This window comes from Protopterus annectens, chromosome 7.part1 (assembly GCF_019279795.1).
Source record: "Protopterus annectens isolate FY-2018-M chromosome 7.part1, PAN1.0, whole genome shotgun sequence".
Classification (NCBI taxonomy): domain Eukaryota; kingdom Metazoa; phylum Chordata; order Ceratodontiformes; family Protopteridae; genus Protopterus; species Protopterus annectens.
Window position 1 is genome coordinate 107,907,618 of NC_056740.1, and position 16,173 is coordinate 107,923,790.

General features: G+C 37.6%; 1 protein-coding gene across 8 annotated transcripts in view; it reads right to left on the bottom strand.

The window, feature by feature from the left end:
* LOC122807646 (protein Wnt-5a) overlaps window positions 1-16,173 on the bottom strand; it is a 326,124-nt gene that overhangs the window by 306,906 nt on the left and 3,045 nt on the right. For 6 of the 8 annotated variants that reach the window (XM_044078581.1, XM_044078579.1, XM_044078578.1 and 3 more), the window contains exon 2: window positions 7,850-7,986. In XM_044078581.1, coding sequence (XP_043934516.1) covers window positions 7,850-7,974 — 125 coding nt within the window. In that variant the 5' untranslated portion in view covers window positions 7,975-7,986. Of the gene's footprint in view, window positions 1-7,849; window positions 7,987-10,301; window positions 10,576-15,566; window positions 15,689-16,173 lie in introns of those variants that run through there. The other 2 variants (XM_044078582.1, XM_044078580.1) reach the window with 2 other exon arrangements.

Here is a 16,173-nt window from a genome sequence, read left to right on the forward strand (position 1 = left end):
GTTTAGTGTCATACAGGAGAAATACTGAGCTAATGAACACTATTCCCCAGTAGCTGTTTCTAAGTCACTTATAAATAAATAAAACAAGGGAAAGTAATTTGAGATAAAACAAATACCTTGTCTTTATGGTAGGTAAAAAGGAAAACTGTGAACACTCAGTAACCTGGGTCAATGAAGGCTGTCTTCCATATAAATCCACCACTACCAAAAGGCTTCCAATCCAACTGTTCCTTTTATTGTACACGAAAACACAGATTTAGCGCTTTCATCTCCAAACCTGGAGACCTCATCAGAAAAGGAAAACTCTTAGCACCCAAGTAAATAAAGTGATTAGCAATGAATGAGAAATTATTCCAGTATAGAGAACTCAACAGCCAAGCCTTCTTGATCAGAATTCAAAAGGGCTGCCAGCTGAAAGGTTCCCTTGAATTAGTTGCAATGTACATGGGGTATGTAAAAACATGGATTCCTAATTAAATCTAGATATCTGTAATCATTGAAGAAGTAAAGCATAAAATAGTATGCACACTGAGAATTTTGAACAGTTGTTTATGGCAACTGGGAAGAAATAGCCAAGTAATGGGACCCTGTAATGGCTGCATGGGGGGGGGGTGCTGTGTGGGTGGGGCTCTGGGTTTGCACCCCCCCTTGCAAAAAATCCTGCAGGCTCCCTTGCAGGGAGGCTAATCAAAACACATAAAATGAAAAGGTAGATCACCTGGCAAGGAAAGAACATACAGTTTAAAAAGACTGAAGTAATATCACACTGGGAATTCCACTGAAAGAAAGGAGTGTGTTCAGAGTTTTAAGGATACACCCGAGCTCATAGAAGATACGATTCCAGAGGTTACCAAGGCAAAAAAGTTAAAATGACCAAATATTTAACCTGCTTGCCAGCTGATGGCCTAAGTTCAAATCAAGTAGTACTACAAACACAGTCCAGAGAAGGGCATTCACAAAACCTAAGACTGTATTAAACCTGCTTTAGTTAAACATTCTGCAGTAATCCAAGCTGGTTCCTTCACACCCTCAGCCTCTGGAGAACATCAGACAAGTAAAACATGTAAAAACCACAATATAAAGTTCACACAGGCTATTCACACCCTTACAACATCTTCAAACTCTGGAAGAGTTTAGACACTTATAACCACAATATAAAGCAGATGTCCACACAGGCTTCTCATAACATCCTCAAACTCTAAAGGTTAAACAAGTAAACCACAATATGAAATATGTTGACAAAAGCTCCATACACCATCACACTAAGAGAAAGCATGTGTTGCACCTTAAACAAACAAGATGTAAAAACAATACACGAGTAGATGCCACCACGATGAGTCCAATAAACTGAGCAGCAAAGTTTCAGTACATTTATTGTAATTATGAAACAAGAAAGATGAGCGCTTTCGCGTACACAAGTACACTTCTTCAGATCGTAAAAAACTAAACACCCTTTTTATATAAAAAGTCTTTCATTCTAATGAAGCAATTAATCAATTACTCAGCAACACAATTTCCTAATGGACATTCCCTAGTTACCTAGCGCTTCTCATAAAATCACAAGAATCAACATCATAAATAAGGCATCCTAAATAATTCATGCTTCCATATACATATCTATGTGTTTCTATAATGATGCTCTTCTCATAAATTATTATTTATATTATAATATAAATTGTTATACATTAACAATGGATTCTTCCATTGTTGGTGTTGAAGGTGAAACACCTAAATTCAAATATAAAAATAGCAAAAATTTGAAGATGTTACTTGGTCTTGACCATGGGCAACATTTAGATAAACAATGTTCCGAACATAATGAGAGAGTAGGCACATATCTTTGTAGCAAGTGCAATATGTGCAAATTGATTACTGATTCACAGGTATTTGTACATCCGGACATGAACTATGTGTTTAAACCCAGGTTTTTTGCATCATGTAATAGTACTAATCTTACTTACCTGGCTACTTGTTTACAATGTAAAGCGTTTTATGTTGGCATGACAACGAGAAGACTTAAGGACAGAATGTATAATCATTCATATGAAATTAGAAAGTCTAATCAACAGAATGCTTTAGCTAGACATGTTATGTTGAATGAGGGGCATGATTTCAGATTTAGAGTGTTGCAATTAATAACCCCCAATAAAAGAGGAGGCAACAATATGAATTTGGAGACTGTTGAACTCCAATGGATTTTTCACGAGCGCATCATCTGGTCTTAATTTATAACTATCAAACCTATACTTGAAGCACGTAGTAAGTGATTTATGTACATATTCATATTAAAGCTTATATTTATTTTTGCATTCTATATATTATATATATATATATATATATATATATATATATATATATATATATATAGTTTATTTGTGTTATAATGATGCTATTGGATTTAATAATATTTTTAGAAATTAATATGATTTATTATAGCAATAGCTCCATGTAAGGGGCCACTATATGAAACATTGGTATATCTATATGGTATCTGTATAGTACCTGTACTGGATTGTATAGAGATGCACAAGGTTTTATTTTAAGTGGTTTAAGTTTATGTATATAGTTTTGTTTGTTTGTGTATATTTAACGTCATGTATATTTGCATATTTGTACGTTCTTTTCATATATTTTGTGAGAAGAGCGCCATAATAGAAACACATTGATATGTATATGGAAGCATGAATTATTTAGCATGCCTTATTATTTATGATATTGATTATTCTTGTGATTTTATGAGAAGTGCTAGGTAACTAGGGAATGTCCATTAGGAAATTGTGTTGCTGAGTAATTGATTGATTGATTAATTGCTTTCATTAGAATGAAAGACTTTTTATATAAAAAGGGTGTTTTAAATTAAACTTGTTTAAGATCTGAAGAAGCGTACTTGTGTACGCGAAAGCGCTCATCTTTGTTTTATAATTACAATAAATGTACTGAAACTTTGCTACTCAGTTTATTGGACTCATCGTGGTGGCATCTACTCGTGTATTGTTTTTACATCTTTTCAGGCTGCTTTTTGTGTTGACGAGTGGACCTTTGGATCTATAGCGGCACCTATTTGGTTTTCAAACAAACAAACATTAGTTTACACCTCTTTAGTATTCTGGGGGGCGGGGTCTATCACTTAGACATAGATGGTAATCAGCTGCCTGCTAAAACAACTGACAGAGTAGCTTGATATAGACTCTACATTTGCAGTCAGCCTATCACAAATGGAATACAAATGGTGGGCAAGTAAGGGTCATAGTAGAGTGGAAGAAGCCAAAAACTTGCACACTGAAATCAATGTTGAATACGGGAGTGGAGACAAAGAGCTGTGTCTCTAGTTGATGTGGCACCTGTTGGTGAAAGAGCAACAGATAGTAACAGGTTTAGGGATATGACCACGCTGGGAGGGTAGAAAATTCAATTCATTGGAAATACCAGGAAGGTAGGAAATAAAACTGCAACAAGCATTTCAAATGCTGAACAGCACTGCCTCAGAATATCCAGATGTCTCCCCCAATTTGAGTAGATCTGCATAAGGAATTCAGACTCTTGTACCCATAAACAAAAGGGAACATATTAGTTGTATGGGTAACATAACCCTGTTATGCCTATATATTGGTTACAAAACAACCAAGACTATCATGGTTTGAGGCGGAATATCACAGAGGAAAAAAAAAGAAAAGCTAGCATCTTCTTCTTCTTCTTCTATGCCTCGTGTGTGTGTATCACCCTGTACAAAACAATGCACAGTTTGCTCTGATAAAAAGTTATGTACCTTCTGAAAGCACTTGGCATTTGTTTCCCCTAAACATCAAGCAAGGTTTACCTATTTTGGTGATGTAATCTGAGGTAGTTTTGATTCACCTTTAAAAATCACCAAGAAGATTCTGTAAACTATACTCCTCCTTGAAAGCTTTGTGAAGTAATGTTTCACATTATTTGAAAGTGAAGCAGCTAATTACAGCCCACATCAGCACACACACACACACACACACACACACACACACACACACACACACACACACACACACACACACACACACACACACACACACACACACACACACACACACACACACACACACACAAAAACCATTGCATAGACTGCCCTTCTAAACTTGGCCTCGGGTGTAACCGTGTGGCACATCTGGCAGAAAAGTTTGTGGTTCCATCTTTTGCCATCCTTTGCACTGCAATGGCACTTGAGTCATACATAGCACTTTCCATGCTGGTGTTGTGAACACCATGGAGAACATACTGATCTAATAGTGCAAAAATCCAAAGCATTTCCCAAACATCTTCAGTAGATACTGGAGATGGGGTAATGTCCCCACCTTCATTACTGAGCAGGCCTTAACAGTGGCTGGTCTTATATATTGCAATTTTCCAGTGGGCTCATGAATGTAGACATGAACAACTAGGTAGATATGCTACACTATATCCTTTGCTAGTGCTATTCAGATGGCAGGTATATAACCAGCTACCAGAGTCAATACTTTTGACACTGTGCAATAACAGAGATCTGAAGCTGTGCCACACACACACAAGATGTTATGACCTGCTAATCACACATTCACACAAGATGCAGCAAACACAGGGCCACCACCTACAGCAACAATTTTCCCCACTGACACCTTTGCCAAGATGGCATCTTCCAAATCACTCTGACAAGCTATGAAGAAAGCAGCCATAACCATAGCTGCAGCAGGATTACTAATTCTTCTTAGAGTTACAATGCAGGAGAAAATGCATAGCACAGATTGTGTTACAATATGGACAGGCGATCTGCACAGGTGCTATGTCCCAGCATAAATACGGACCAGTAGGGCACCACATTCAACTGCACAGGTGCAGTGTCTGAGCTACTGTGACAGTGCATGCATTCACAATTATCAGGCGACCGTAATAAAATATTAGAGCAAGAACCACTTCCCTGTTGTGCAACAATACTACACATACAAAGAGCTAATAACAGTGAAATAGAAAGCAGTAGCAAGTCAACTGCAGATATGTTCATACAAATGTAGGGAAACATGCCATATAAATCAAATGCTCATAATGCTAAATATTTTTATGCCAGCTGAAGTGATAAGAAACTCATTTGATCACTTATGTCTGCTTTTAGTCCACGGATTGTGAACAGTGAGGATCAGGGAATTGCCATTTTCCCACTGTGGGGAAGCTCAGAGTTGGTATGTATAAATACAATTTTTTTTTAGTTTTGTCTTTCAACCTTTTGGAAATCTATATGTTTAGCTGTTCCAGATTTGTGTACTTCAATGGTTCAAATTACATCTGGATGTAGAGCATGCTTTGTTTGTAGAAGACCAGAAAGTTGTGTGTGTACACACAAGAATTAACCAGAGTAAAAATTTCACACAGACAAACCAGTTAAAACTGTAAGGATGACCTAGCCAAGCTACGGTCAGTTGTGCAATACCTTATGTACCAAAACATGGAAAGAAGGAAAACCAACATTTACATGACATAGTCTAAGCTCAGTCATCAGCATCAGAATTCATTCATCGGGATGCTTCCAAGTCAATGCAACAGTTTTGTTATTGAATAATTATGAGATTAAGAAATTTGAGTTGAATAAGTAAGAATATTCCAAATTACTCAAAGCATTTCATTCAAGTTGAATCTCAAAAGATAAGGTGATGGCCTGAGGCTAAATTTGAAACTATAACCAATAAACTGCAAGCAAACAGATGCACAATCATATCATGAAAGCAAACGCATCCAATTTCCCCATATCCTGTAATTCCTCAAATCTTTCAGTACTATGGTACTGTTTAAAACATGTCAAAGAAAACCTTGCTCATCTGAAAATTCAACAGAGTAAATTAACTGCACACTCCTACTTATAAAATCTTCTGAAAGTTTCAACAGACATGCTGCCCATTCAGCAAAATATTTCCTTGGAAGTTTTTGTATTTCTTCACATCATGTAGTTTATCATCTAACAAAAAGTGAACATATAGGTGTACATATCTAAAACTTATCAAAAGTGGGCAGGAATGTGCTACCCCACCCATAACTTGTACCATAACAGAGCTACACAACATTTGTACTCGATAAGGACCAGGTTAAACTGTGAAGCCACAGTCTAAGACCACCTCACATCCTTTTTCACAGAAAAATATAGCTACATAAAATAAAAAAATCACAGAAAAGTATAGCTACATAAAATAAAAATCAGAAGGAGCTTTTATGGGTTTCATTTTGGCAAAAAGAAAAATGAAGTCCTATGCATTGCTCAAGGTCAGGTCTATATTAGACCACCGAACACTTAAGCGAACGATCGACCCCATGTAAGCAAAAGCTTACAAAACCGAACTGTCAGAACAGCGATTTTTTCCAAGGGGAAAAAGAAAAGCACATTAAAACATAAGTGGGGGGCTTCACCCCCTCATAGCCCCCCCTACTTATATATACCAGCTCAGAGACTGCACTACAGTGCCGAAAATGGCAAAGTACCAAAGCGGCCAAGCAAATTCTTTCCCAGGGAAAGAATTCACTTACATGCCACTTCGACAATTTGCAGTTTCGGTTTTGTCAGTTCGACAAAGACGTATTCGAAAACATGCACCTTTGTTCTGCTGATAGGAACCTTTATGGTTTGTGCATTGCTTACAGTTTGTCCACAAAATCTCATTTTTGAAAAGATGGCCACTTTAGCACATTTTTACATGGTTACTGTAATACAACAGTTCCTACAGGACTTCAGGGCCACCATTTCTTATCCAGTTTAGATTTGTTTTGCCCCGGCAAGGTCTTCTCCAAGCAGATGCAGGTATTATCCCTTATTACAGAGGTAAAGACTTCCTTGTAAATTCTCTGACATTTACTTCAGTTGTATGTCCTTACAAGAAAGCCACCCTAAAAATAGCATTTTCTGCAACAGTAATTCTACTTCCGAGCACACAAGTACAATTTAAAACTCTGCTATTTGACTTATGACAAATATCGCTAAATTTGAATTGGAGGATAGTGAAGTGCTTAAAAAAACATAACACTATAATATAAACAAAAGAAATCACAATATAAAAAGTACAATTAAGGCTCAAATGAAGTCTAAGATCTGTATAAAAAATTCATATCTTAAATACCCATGGTGCATCCGTTATTCGGGAGTTTGTCATAACTACTAGATGAAAAGACCTAAAAATTTTGCTTGCAACATAAATAGGACATGTCGGACAGACAGGCTCCCCATCCATGTGAGAGAGTTCCTCACGATCCCTATTTAAGCACAACTTGGGCTAATGGATGGGTAATCATAAAGTCACCCCTGGTCTGGCTCCTAGGTCTCTGATTGACAGAGGAAGTAAATAAATCACCCGCCCCCATAAGTCAGACATAAATCAGATCTGTGTCACAGATTATACAGCTAGGGTTTTTTAAGGGCCCTAGAGGTCATTGACCTAGTATACATACAAACTATGAATCTGTCATTTGAGATGGATTCCATTTCAAACAGTTCTCTTACCACCCCCCAGTCCCCCCCCCCCAGTGATTAGGTATACTGCAGAATGCCCCTTTCCAAATAAAAAGGTTTACTTTCCACATATACATCACAGTCAGACAAGAAACAGCCTTCTACTTAACGAGTTCCAACACAGTTCATTTTTTTCTCCCCCTCATCTAATTCCTGAATTTTCCTGAATCACTTTCTTCTGTACAGATTTAGCTAGTTAATTTAAAAATAGCAATAATCCAGGTCAGCACACTCATGCACATGAAAGGTCCACATTTGAACACAAATAGCCCAATTAAAGTGCATCTAAGTTATACAGATAGTCAAAATATCATAATGAAGGGCACTTAGCAAAATATCATAATGAAGGGCACTTACCACCATGTGCTGGCATCTAATAAGTTGGCATCTACTAAAACTGGTATGAAGACTATTAAAAACACACTGGCCACAGGAAGGAGTCTACAGTCGAGTGAATGGTTCCTCATCTGTTTTTTTGCCATGCAAATGGACCTCTGTAAAGAAATGCCATCACCTTTATTACTACTACACTTTCAAAGAAACCTCCGATAAAATATAAACAAATAACAGTTACACAATGAATTTACAGTAAGAGACATCCAGCAAAAGCAATCTAATGTACACAAACAAAATTGAGAAAAGTGACTAATTTATAAAACAAACCGGTTCTCTAAATAACTGCATGCCCTACACAAAAAGTCAAATGTGGGGTACTAGCAGAGACTTGTGTTAAATGACAAATTAGGTAAAAACTAGATAAAACACAGTGAGCACTAGCTCTTGGAAGCAGTTTAAAACATGGAGTATGCAATATCTGCGTAAAGAATGCTGCACCCTCAGTTTTCTAAACAAGACTTGCTAGTATACCAAGGAATAAAGCAACTCAACAATTGCTACATTTTACAAAAAGCCACAGAATGCTGGTCAAAACGGACAATAAAAGCATTCTGATTTACCAGTAACACATTGAAATGAGCAAAAGTATATCAAACATATGCAACAGGAACCATTACAAGTAAACGTGGTACCCCACACTAGATTACTGAATACATTTTTTTTTAACTTTCTGCATTTACATGGAGATCAGAGTGTGAAGTTTACAATAAGATATTTATTTTTGTTTTGCCCATCTACTGAAAGAAGCAGATTTCCTTAAGAGACACCATCTAAAAGAGCTGTGTAAGGGCAATACCCAGCAAACTTTTGAGGAGAAATGGGGAGCTTTGCCAGCAAATTTTGAAGGAAAAGCTTTAGCACACATTATTTTACTCCAGGTTTTAAACTGCAATATGTAGCATGGTAATGAATCCTGTAAATGTAACAACTTAATTTTCAAATACCAAATACAACAGTGCAACTGAATATAGACACACACACACACACACACACACACACACACACACACACACACACACACACACACACACACACGATGGAGAAAAAGAAAGAGGGCAAGAAATATGGACAAAGCCATAAAATATTGGGGGACAAAGGCCCAAAAATAGGGACACTTTTCAGATAGTGCTCTTACAAACTTGGAAAGTTGATAGAATGGCAGGTTTTGTATTAATGAGGTTTCTGAATGAAGGCTGAAATTCAATTATTTTCGGACTTCAACCCTCAAGGCAAAAAAAAAAAAAAAAAAAAAAAAAAAAAAAAAAAACCATCACAATTTTATGAGAAACAGACCAAAAATGTGCGACAAAAATATGGGCATTCTGCAAAAATCTGTACATTTAAGAAGTATGGACAGACAGAAGGGCACAAAGTCATTTTTATTTCTCAAACGTATCTGTTCATGTATACTACCAATATGTATTATATTCTTTAAAATGTAAAAACGAATAGTTGTATATTTGACATTGTGGGATATGTTAAAGTCCGACATATATACAAAATTCACAACCCACTACACTATTTAACAATAAAAAGGACACAATATATCCACACACACAGTCCTCTTATAACAGATTATAAAACCTTGTCAGTGTAAAACGTCACCTATTCAGGCTACATATATCTTATTGAGACCTGTGGCATGCTCCACATTTGTCGGTGCCATAAAAATGCATGCCAAGGCAGGCTTTTTGGTACAGCACTCCACTGACAGTTTAACCTAATGCAAACGCACACTGCACAGGCGTTGTGTTTGACTATAACTACCATCCTAAAAGCCTGCGGCCCATCCAAAAACGTTTGATTAGTACCAATAGCAGTTCTTTATCATGGGACTTATCCTCCACTTTATTTGCGACTTGATTGCTTGGTGTCCCATTCTAAAAACATTGAGTTTATCATGTACCTCGTCAATACTCTGCAAACCTGATGGAGTTGGCAGCATAGTTCTAATCTCTTAGGTTTTACAAAAAAAATCTGGACAAAGCCTCAAAAATAAGGACAACTTTTAAATATTGCTCTTATAAACTTAGTTCCTACAATAAAATGGTCTTGTGGTACGTTGCATTTTCTGAAGCATGTGGAGTCTTAAAATGAAATGCCTGTCATTTACTAAACTCCCTCACCGATATACTTCAAACATCCAGAAATTCACAACTTTTATGAAGAACAGACTAAACATATTAGGCACAAATCTAGACATTCTGCGAAAATTTGGGCAGTGGAGAGGTATGGGCCCGGACTTCAGTTAGGGCCTACCCCTTAAAATGCAACGACTGCTCCAGAGTACAGTTTTTGTGCAAACCGGATAATGCTAGTTACCCACACTTTGCGAATAGGGTACCGGACCCCATTATTACAGGGAGCATACACAGAGGTTCTTAAGTCAGCTAACTACCACCACCGTACTTACACAGGTTTTGTATCTTAAATTCAGATTTAGGTACGGGAATGCAGAGTTTTAACATTTCGAAGACAGCAAGCTGTTACCAAACTACTACTCTGGTTAAAGTTCTATGATGTGACAAGAATTCCCGGTACCAAAAAGAGTGCGTTTCGCGGGTATCCACTTCTATCACCTGGTGAGCATCGCTCATTACTTAAACTACAGAGATTAATGATTGAAGCCCGTCTCCAGTACGCATGGGCGTAGTTTTAATGAATGGCATTTGTTAAAGAGATGTCGAGCAGCTCGGTCAAGTTTATTTCAAAATAAAAGGTATTTTCTGTCTAGGGTTTTATTCAATTAACACGGACAACGTGATCTGTTAACTACTGCTGATTGGGACCCAAGGCATTCCAACCGTTGATCTCCGCGAATCAGGGACAAACCCAGAAAAAAAAAATCAGAGGCACTTATATTAGTACTATTAACTTGAAATATTGACACAATAACATAATGCAATTTTTCTCTCTAAAGTCAAGTCAATAAATAATGGCGATAATTAAAAGTGTAATTCACCACCTTTTTCTCTGGTCACTAGTTTTAGCAGATATCAAGATGGACAAACTTAAAATCTGAGACAAAATCATCTGCTTTACTTGCCGCATACTAGAAGTTGTACCATTTACAACAAACATGGTTTCTTTGCCCAGTTGCTATCTGTAATAAAGTTAATAGACTTCCTCGGCGGTCACGCAAGTCCCCAACGTTATTGGCACTCATTTTCCTATCAAGTTAAATATGCAGAAAAAGCATTAAACAAGTGACCACTCGCTCATTGTCCGAGAGCCGCTTATTATCCAAGTTAGGTTTGTATGGTTGCCAGAGGCTAACCAAGAAGACAGAGAGCTCAAGGCAAATTGGTCCTGTACAGGACACGTGCACACCTATCGGCAATTTGAAGGGTAAACACCTTAACTGGATTACTACTACTAGATTTTTAAAAATAAATGTATTTTACCCGATTTTTTCTTCGGATCATCATCATCAACTTCACCTTTAAGCGATGCCCATAGCAAAATGAAAAACTATAACACTACATTTATCACACCTCCGCCAAATGGCACCTACTTCTGGGTTATGATGCTGGCCAGTTTCAGTGGTGTTAGGGATAAAATTAAGTTTCGCCGATACAGCAGCACAGACTTACCAAGAAATGTTAGGTAAAACTTGTAGAGAACAGTCTAGCATGCCAGCTTTTGGAAATGTGACAAAATTTAACTTGTGCATTTATGCGGGATGAGTTCAGGCAACCACTCCACTCAATCAAAAGCTGGCATTTTGCATTTGACAAAATGCATTGATCGTTACCTTGGGTAACTCTTACCTCTTGACTGTCCCCGTATTTTTAGGGTACATAACTAATGTTGGCAGTTTGTTTCCTCCCTCCTAAAATAAGTGTCACCCTCCCATACGTCTTCCCAGTTCTGTGGATAAAAAAGCTGTGAAACGCCACTAAGTCGTTATTCATTGTGAAGAGGAACTGCTGTTATTATCCAAATAACATTTTGTACACCGGTTTTTTTTATAGCAAGTCTTTTCAACTACAATTCATGCGCAGCTCTCAGCTGTCCCCGACTTTCTCAGATGGTCGCCTTCTCCCACAATTCCATCCTTTCTTCAATCAGTAAATAATGTTTGACATTAATGTTTTATGGTTCTTTTTCTTCGGAAATGCATGATGCAAACTGTCATTCTTTTAATGCTGTATCCACTTCTTGAGCTAAGCTGAACTCTATGGTTCAGAAATCTTAGAAACCACTTTTTATCACTTGCAGCATACATACAACGCACTTTCATGTAATAGGAACCATACATACCTCCTCAACCTCTTGGTGCAAGGAATCTGGACAAATCCAAAAATAACGTGGGGACAAATGCCCCAAACCAGGGACAGATTTTAAATACTGCTCTTACAAACATAAAAAGTTGCTAGAGTAGCATTTTGCTACAGTGTGGATCTTATGAAGGATATGAAGTCTGAAAAACTTAAAGGTATGTCATTTAGTGCCCAATTCTCAGTTATCTGAAAGAATGCGGCAGATTTTATGAGGAACATGCTAAAATTGAGGCAAAAGTCTAAAGTTTGAAAATCTGGGCAGTCGATATGCATGATAGGAGATGCACGGAGATGAATGTAAACTTGGCAGCAATTAGTCAAACTATGACGGGTGTACAATACTGTGACTTAAGGTAGCTCAAACTTGTAATATTTAGGACTTCAGAACACTTCGCGCAAGAGATCTGGACAAAGCCAAAAATAATGGGGAAGAAAGGCTCCAAAACAGGGACCATCTTAAATTGTTCTTGTAAACTTAGAAATGTGCTATAAAAGGAATTTACGTAAACATGCGTTTTCTGAAGGATGTTAAATCCAAAACTATTATTTAATGACTTCAGTCCTCCACGATTTGCCAGAAATGCAAATATTTTAGGTAGGACAGACTAAAAATATAAGGCAGAAGTCCGGACATTCTGCAAAAATCTGGACAGTTGAGAAGTATGGTCACGTAAGGGGAAAATAATAATTGTTCATTTTCTTCGGGGCAGATTAAATTCCATTGATCCCCTAGTTTAAAACTAGTCGACTTCCATACAGCAACACCCCCCACCATACCCTTCAACATCATAAAGCAAGAAATGTGGACAAAGCCATAAATAAGTGGGACAAAGGAACAAAAATAGGGACATTAATTGCCCTTACAAACTTAGAAAGTTGACAGAATAGAACAGGTTTTGCATTAGCATGAATTTTCTGAAAGGTATGAAGTCAAACTCAAATGCCTGTCATTATTTTCTAACTTCAGTCTTTAATGATGCCACTAATTTGTCAGAAAAAAAACACAAAAACGGGCTAAAAATACGAGGCGAAAATCTGTACAGTTGAGAGTGGGGTTGCCTTTTCAAATGCCCGAAGTGGTACAAACATCGGATTTTTGTAGGCCAAAACATACCCACTGCCAGCACAAAGGACAGAACTTCACTTTTTTTGCCTAAATAAAAGGTTATTCTTGTAGCATTTTAGTTGCTTATCCCATTTTAGTTGCTTATCCTGTTTCGGATAGAACATAACTGTTTTATGCAACTATTAAAGAAAATATAGGAGACATTTTTGTCCTAAAATCTCAGGACATTTGCCATTTTTTCAAAGTTTTTGCAGGACACAACTTCCCAAAGTGGGACTGTCCTTCGCAAAGTGGGACAGGTGGTAACCCTATTTCAGGACATCTGCCATCTTTACATTTTTTTTTGCAGGACACAATTGCCCAAACAGGGACTGTCCCTCGCAAAGTGGGACAGTGGTAACTCTAGTTGGTGTGCCCCCGCCCACTTTTGCATAATTTCTTTAATCTGTTATTTTTAAAATCCGTGGTTCACATCAGTCAGGATAGAAGTCCTTCAATAACGACAGGCGTTACACTTAACGACTTCCATCCATCCGCAATCCCTTTTTCAGACTCCATGGCCTTCAGTAATTACATACTCTAATGCAAATCCCGTTCCATCAATTTTCTAAATTTAAGGGCAATATTTAAAAGCTGTTCCCGAGTTTAACCCCCCCCCCCCTTACTTTGGCAAAAGGCCTAATGTCCAGAATTTTTGCGCTAAGTTGAGAAGTACGGGGTTTCCGGTATGTGCATTTTCTGCGTTTAAGCTGCATTAAAATAGCTCACACATTCCATACAGGCTTTGATTGCTGCACATTTTAGTCCGTTTAGCCGAGCGCAGAGGACAAGAAGTTCATTGGTAGTTTGCGCACCTGTAAAACCTTCTGTAGGCAAAACACGCAACACCTACTCTAATAACGTAGAACAAATGGGCAAAATGCGCAACACACTCCAATAACTAGGAAACTCAATTTTGTTAAAATTATTCAGTTTTGCCTACTGGAAGTTCCATTAACGAATTACGGGATACAGCAGTGCTTTACGTGAAGAATAATGTACGACATGAATACAGTATTACTGAAGTGAGGGACGTTAGGCACACAATAGGTATGAGATTTAAACACATTACTTAAAAATACCACTGTGTGGAGTGGATCTCTCTTTTTTTTTTAGTCTATAAAGACAGTTTATCCATACCCTTGTATGAATTTCATGTTAAAATGCGCTGGGTGTGATCGGTTTTCACTAGGGTTACTACTTGTCCCTGTTTAAGAAGGACATTCCATCCTTGGACAGTTGTGTCCTGTGTAAACTAAAAAATAAAAATGCAAAAACGTCCTGAGATTTTAGAATAAAACACATTTCCTAAGTTTTCTTAACAGTTGCATAAAACAGTTTTCTTTATCTGAAACACCTAAATGGTACAAGACATAGCATAAGCAACTCAAAAAATAGTACAAGATTTTATTTTGGTAGGTGAAGTTTTGTTTTTTTGCACCGGCCATGGGTATGTTTTGTTCAGCAAAATCTCAGGACTATACGAAGAGGTCCCACGTTGGGTATTTGCAAAGGTGGCAAACTTGGTTTTCATCAGGGCTGGAAAAGTAAAAACACAACAAATCTAAACTACGAGAAACTTTTTAACACACACACACACACGAGAGGCAGGTGGGGAAACCTAAAATCAAGCTGTTCAGTCTACAATAACAGCTTCACTGACTTAACATATGTGCCATTCTGTGTATTTTTGTTATTATAATTAAGATGCTCCACCCCTACACCTTTTGTGTAAAGCGAGGGTTTTGGGGATTCTGATGACAAAGAGTTTCTACCCTTTCACTTTACGTTTAAATTACGGGTATATTCATGGCATTTTTCTTCAATTCTGCGCAATTTGGGAGGAAACATTTCTCCATTAGTTTGTACAATTAAACATTTACCTGCACAACATGTTAAACTAAAGACACACTGCAGTCCATACTAACAAGTGACAATTCGGGAGCTGCAATATAGCAGTTCAATCCCTCCCTAAACGTCCTTTACACGTAGCGGAGATCAAAGAACCACAGTTGCAAATCATTAACAAGTTAATTGTTTCAGAGGAAGCAAGTATTATAAGGTTTAATTCAATTCTGCTGCAAGCAAACTCTCAAACAGTCCTTTAGTCTACAGCACTTGCAAAATGCCTACACCCTGGTTCTGCTTTGATATGCAAAACGAAAACATTCATTCTTTGCTTTAAATGTGTCACTTTTATCACAACCTTTAAACAGAACACGAAGCACTCAAGAACTTCGGAACTGTATTAATGTTAATAGTTACCGAACAATTTTGAAGGCTGCATTACCTTTTTTGTACTTGTTTGTATAATCCAGACACTCGATCTTTATTCTTGTGTTTAAGATTAGAAAATATTTACATGAGGCAACACCTTGCCCCTCCACATCCACACCTCGCGTGAGCTCAGAAGTGAAAGCTCAAGCGTTTAACTGAATACTTAAGCATAAACATGTTTTGGGGGAAGTAATGGCTCCAGTCCCTTATTTCCCAAAATAAATTGTCAAGCCTGCCCTGGGTGTTGCCTCGCAACTAATATAGCCATCCGGGGCTGGGGTCACCCAATTTGTGGAGGAGAGCCAATTTAAGCAAGCCCTACCTTTATCGCTCTCTCCAACTACAACATTAAGAAATGCAGGGTTGCTTTACTTGAGCTCTGAAGCAATATATTTATCCATAGTACATGCTGAAACTGGAAGCAGTATTTAGAGCTCTAGGAACCCCAAAAGATGTTTTCCCCCTTTGGTTCCCGAAAAGGATACAATTTGTTGCCACGACCTAGGATGCGTTGCTAAAACAATGATTTTCTAGACGTCCCACTAATCGGAAAAAAAATGGCAAATATTGTCTCTACCAAACATACTTTTTTTTGGGGGGGGGGGGGTCCTTTACTTTGT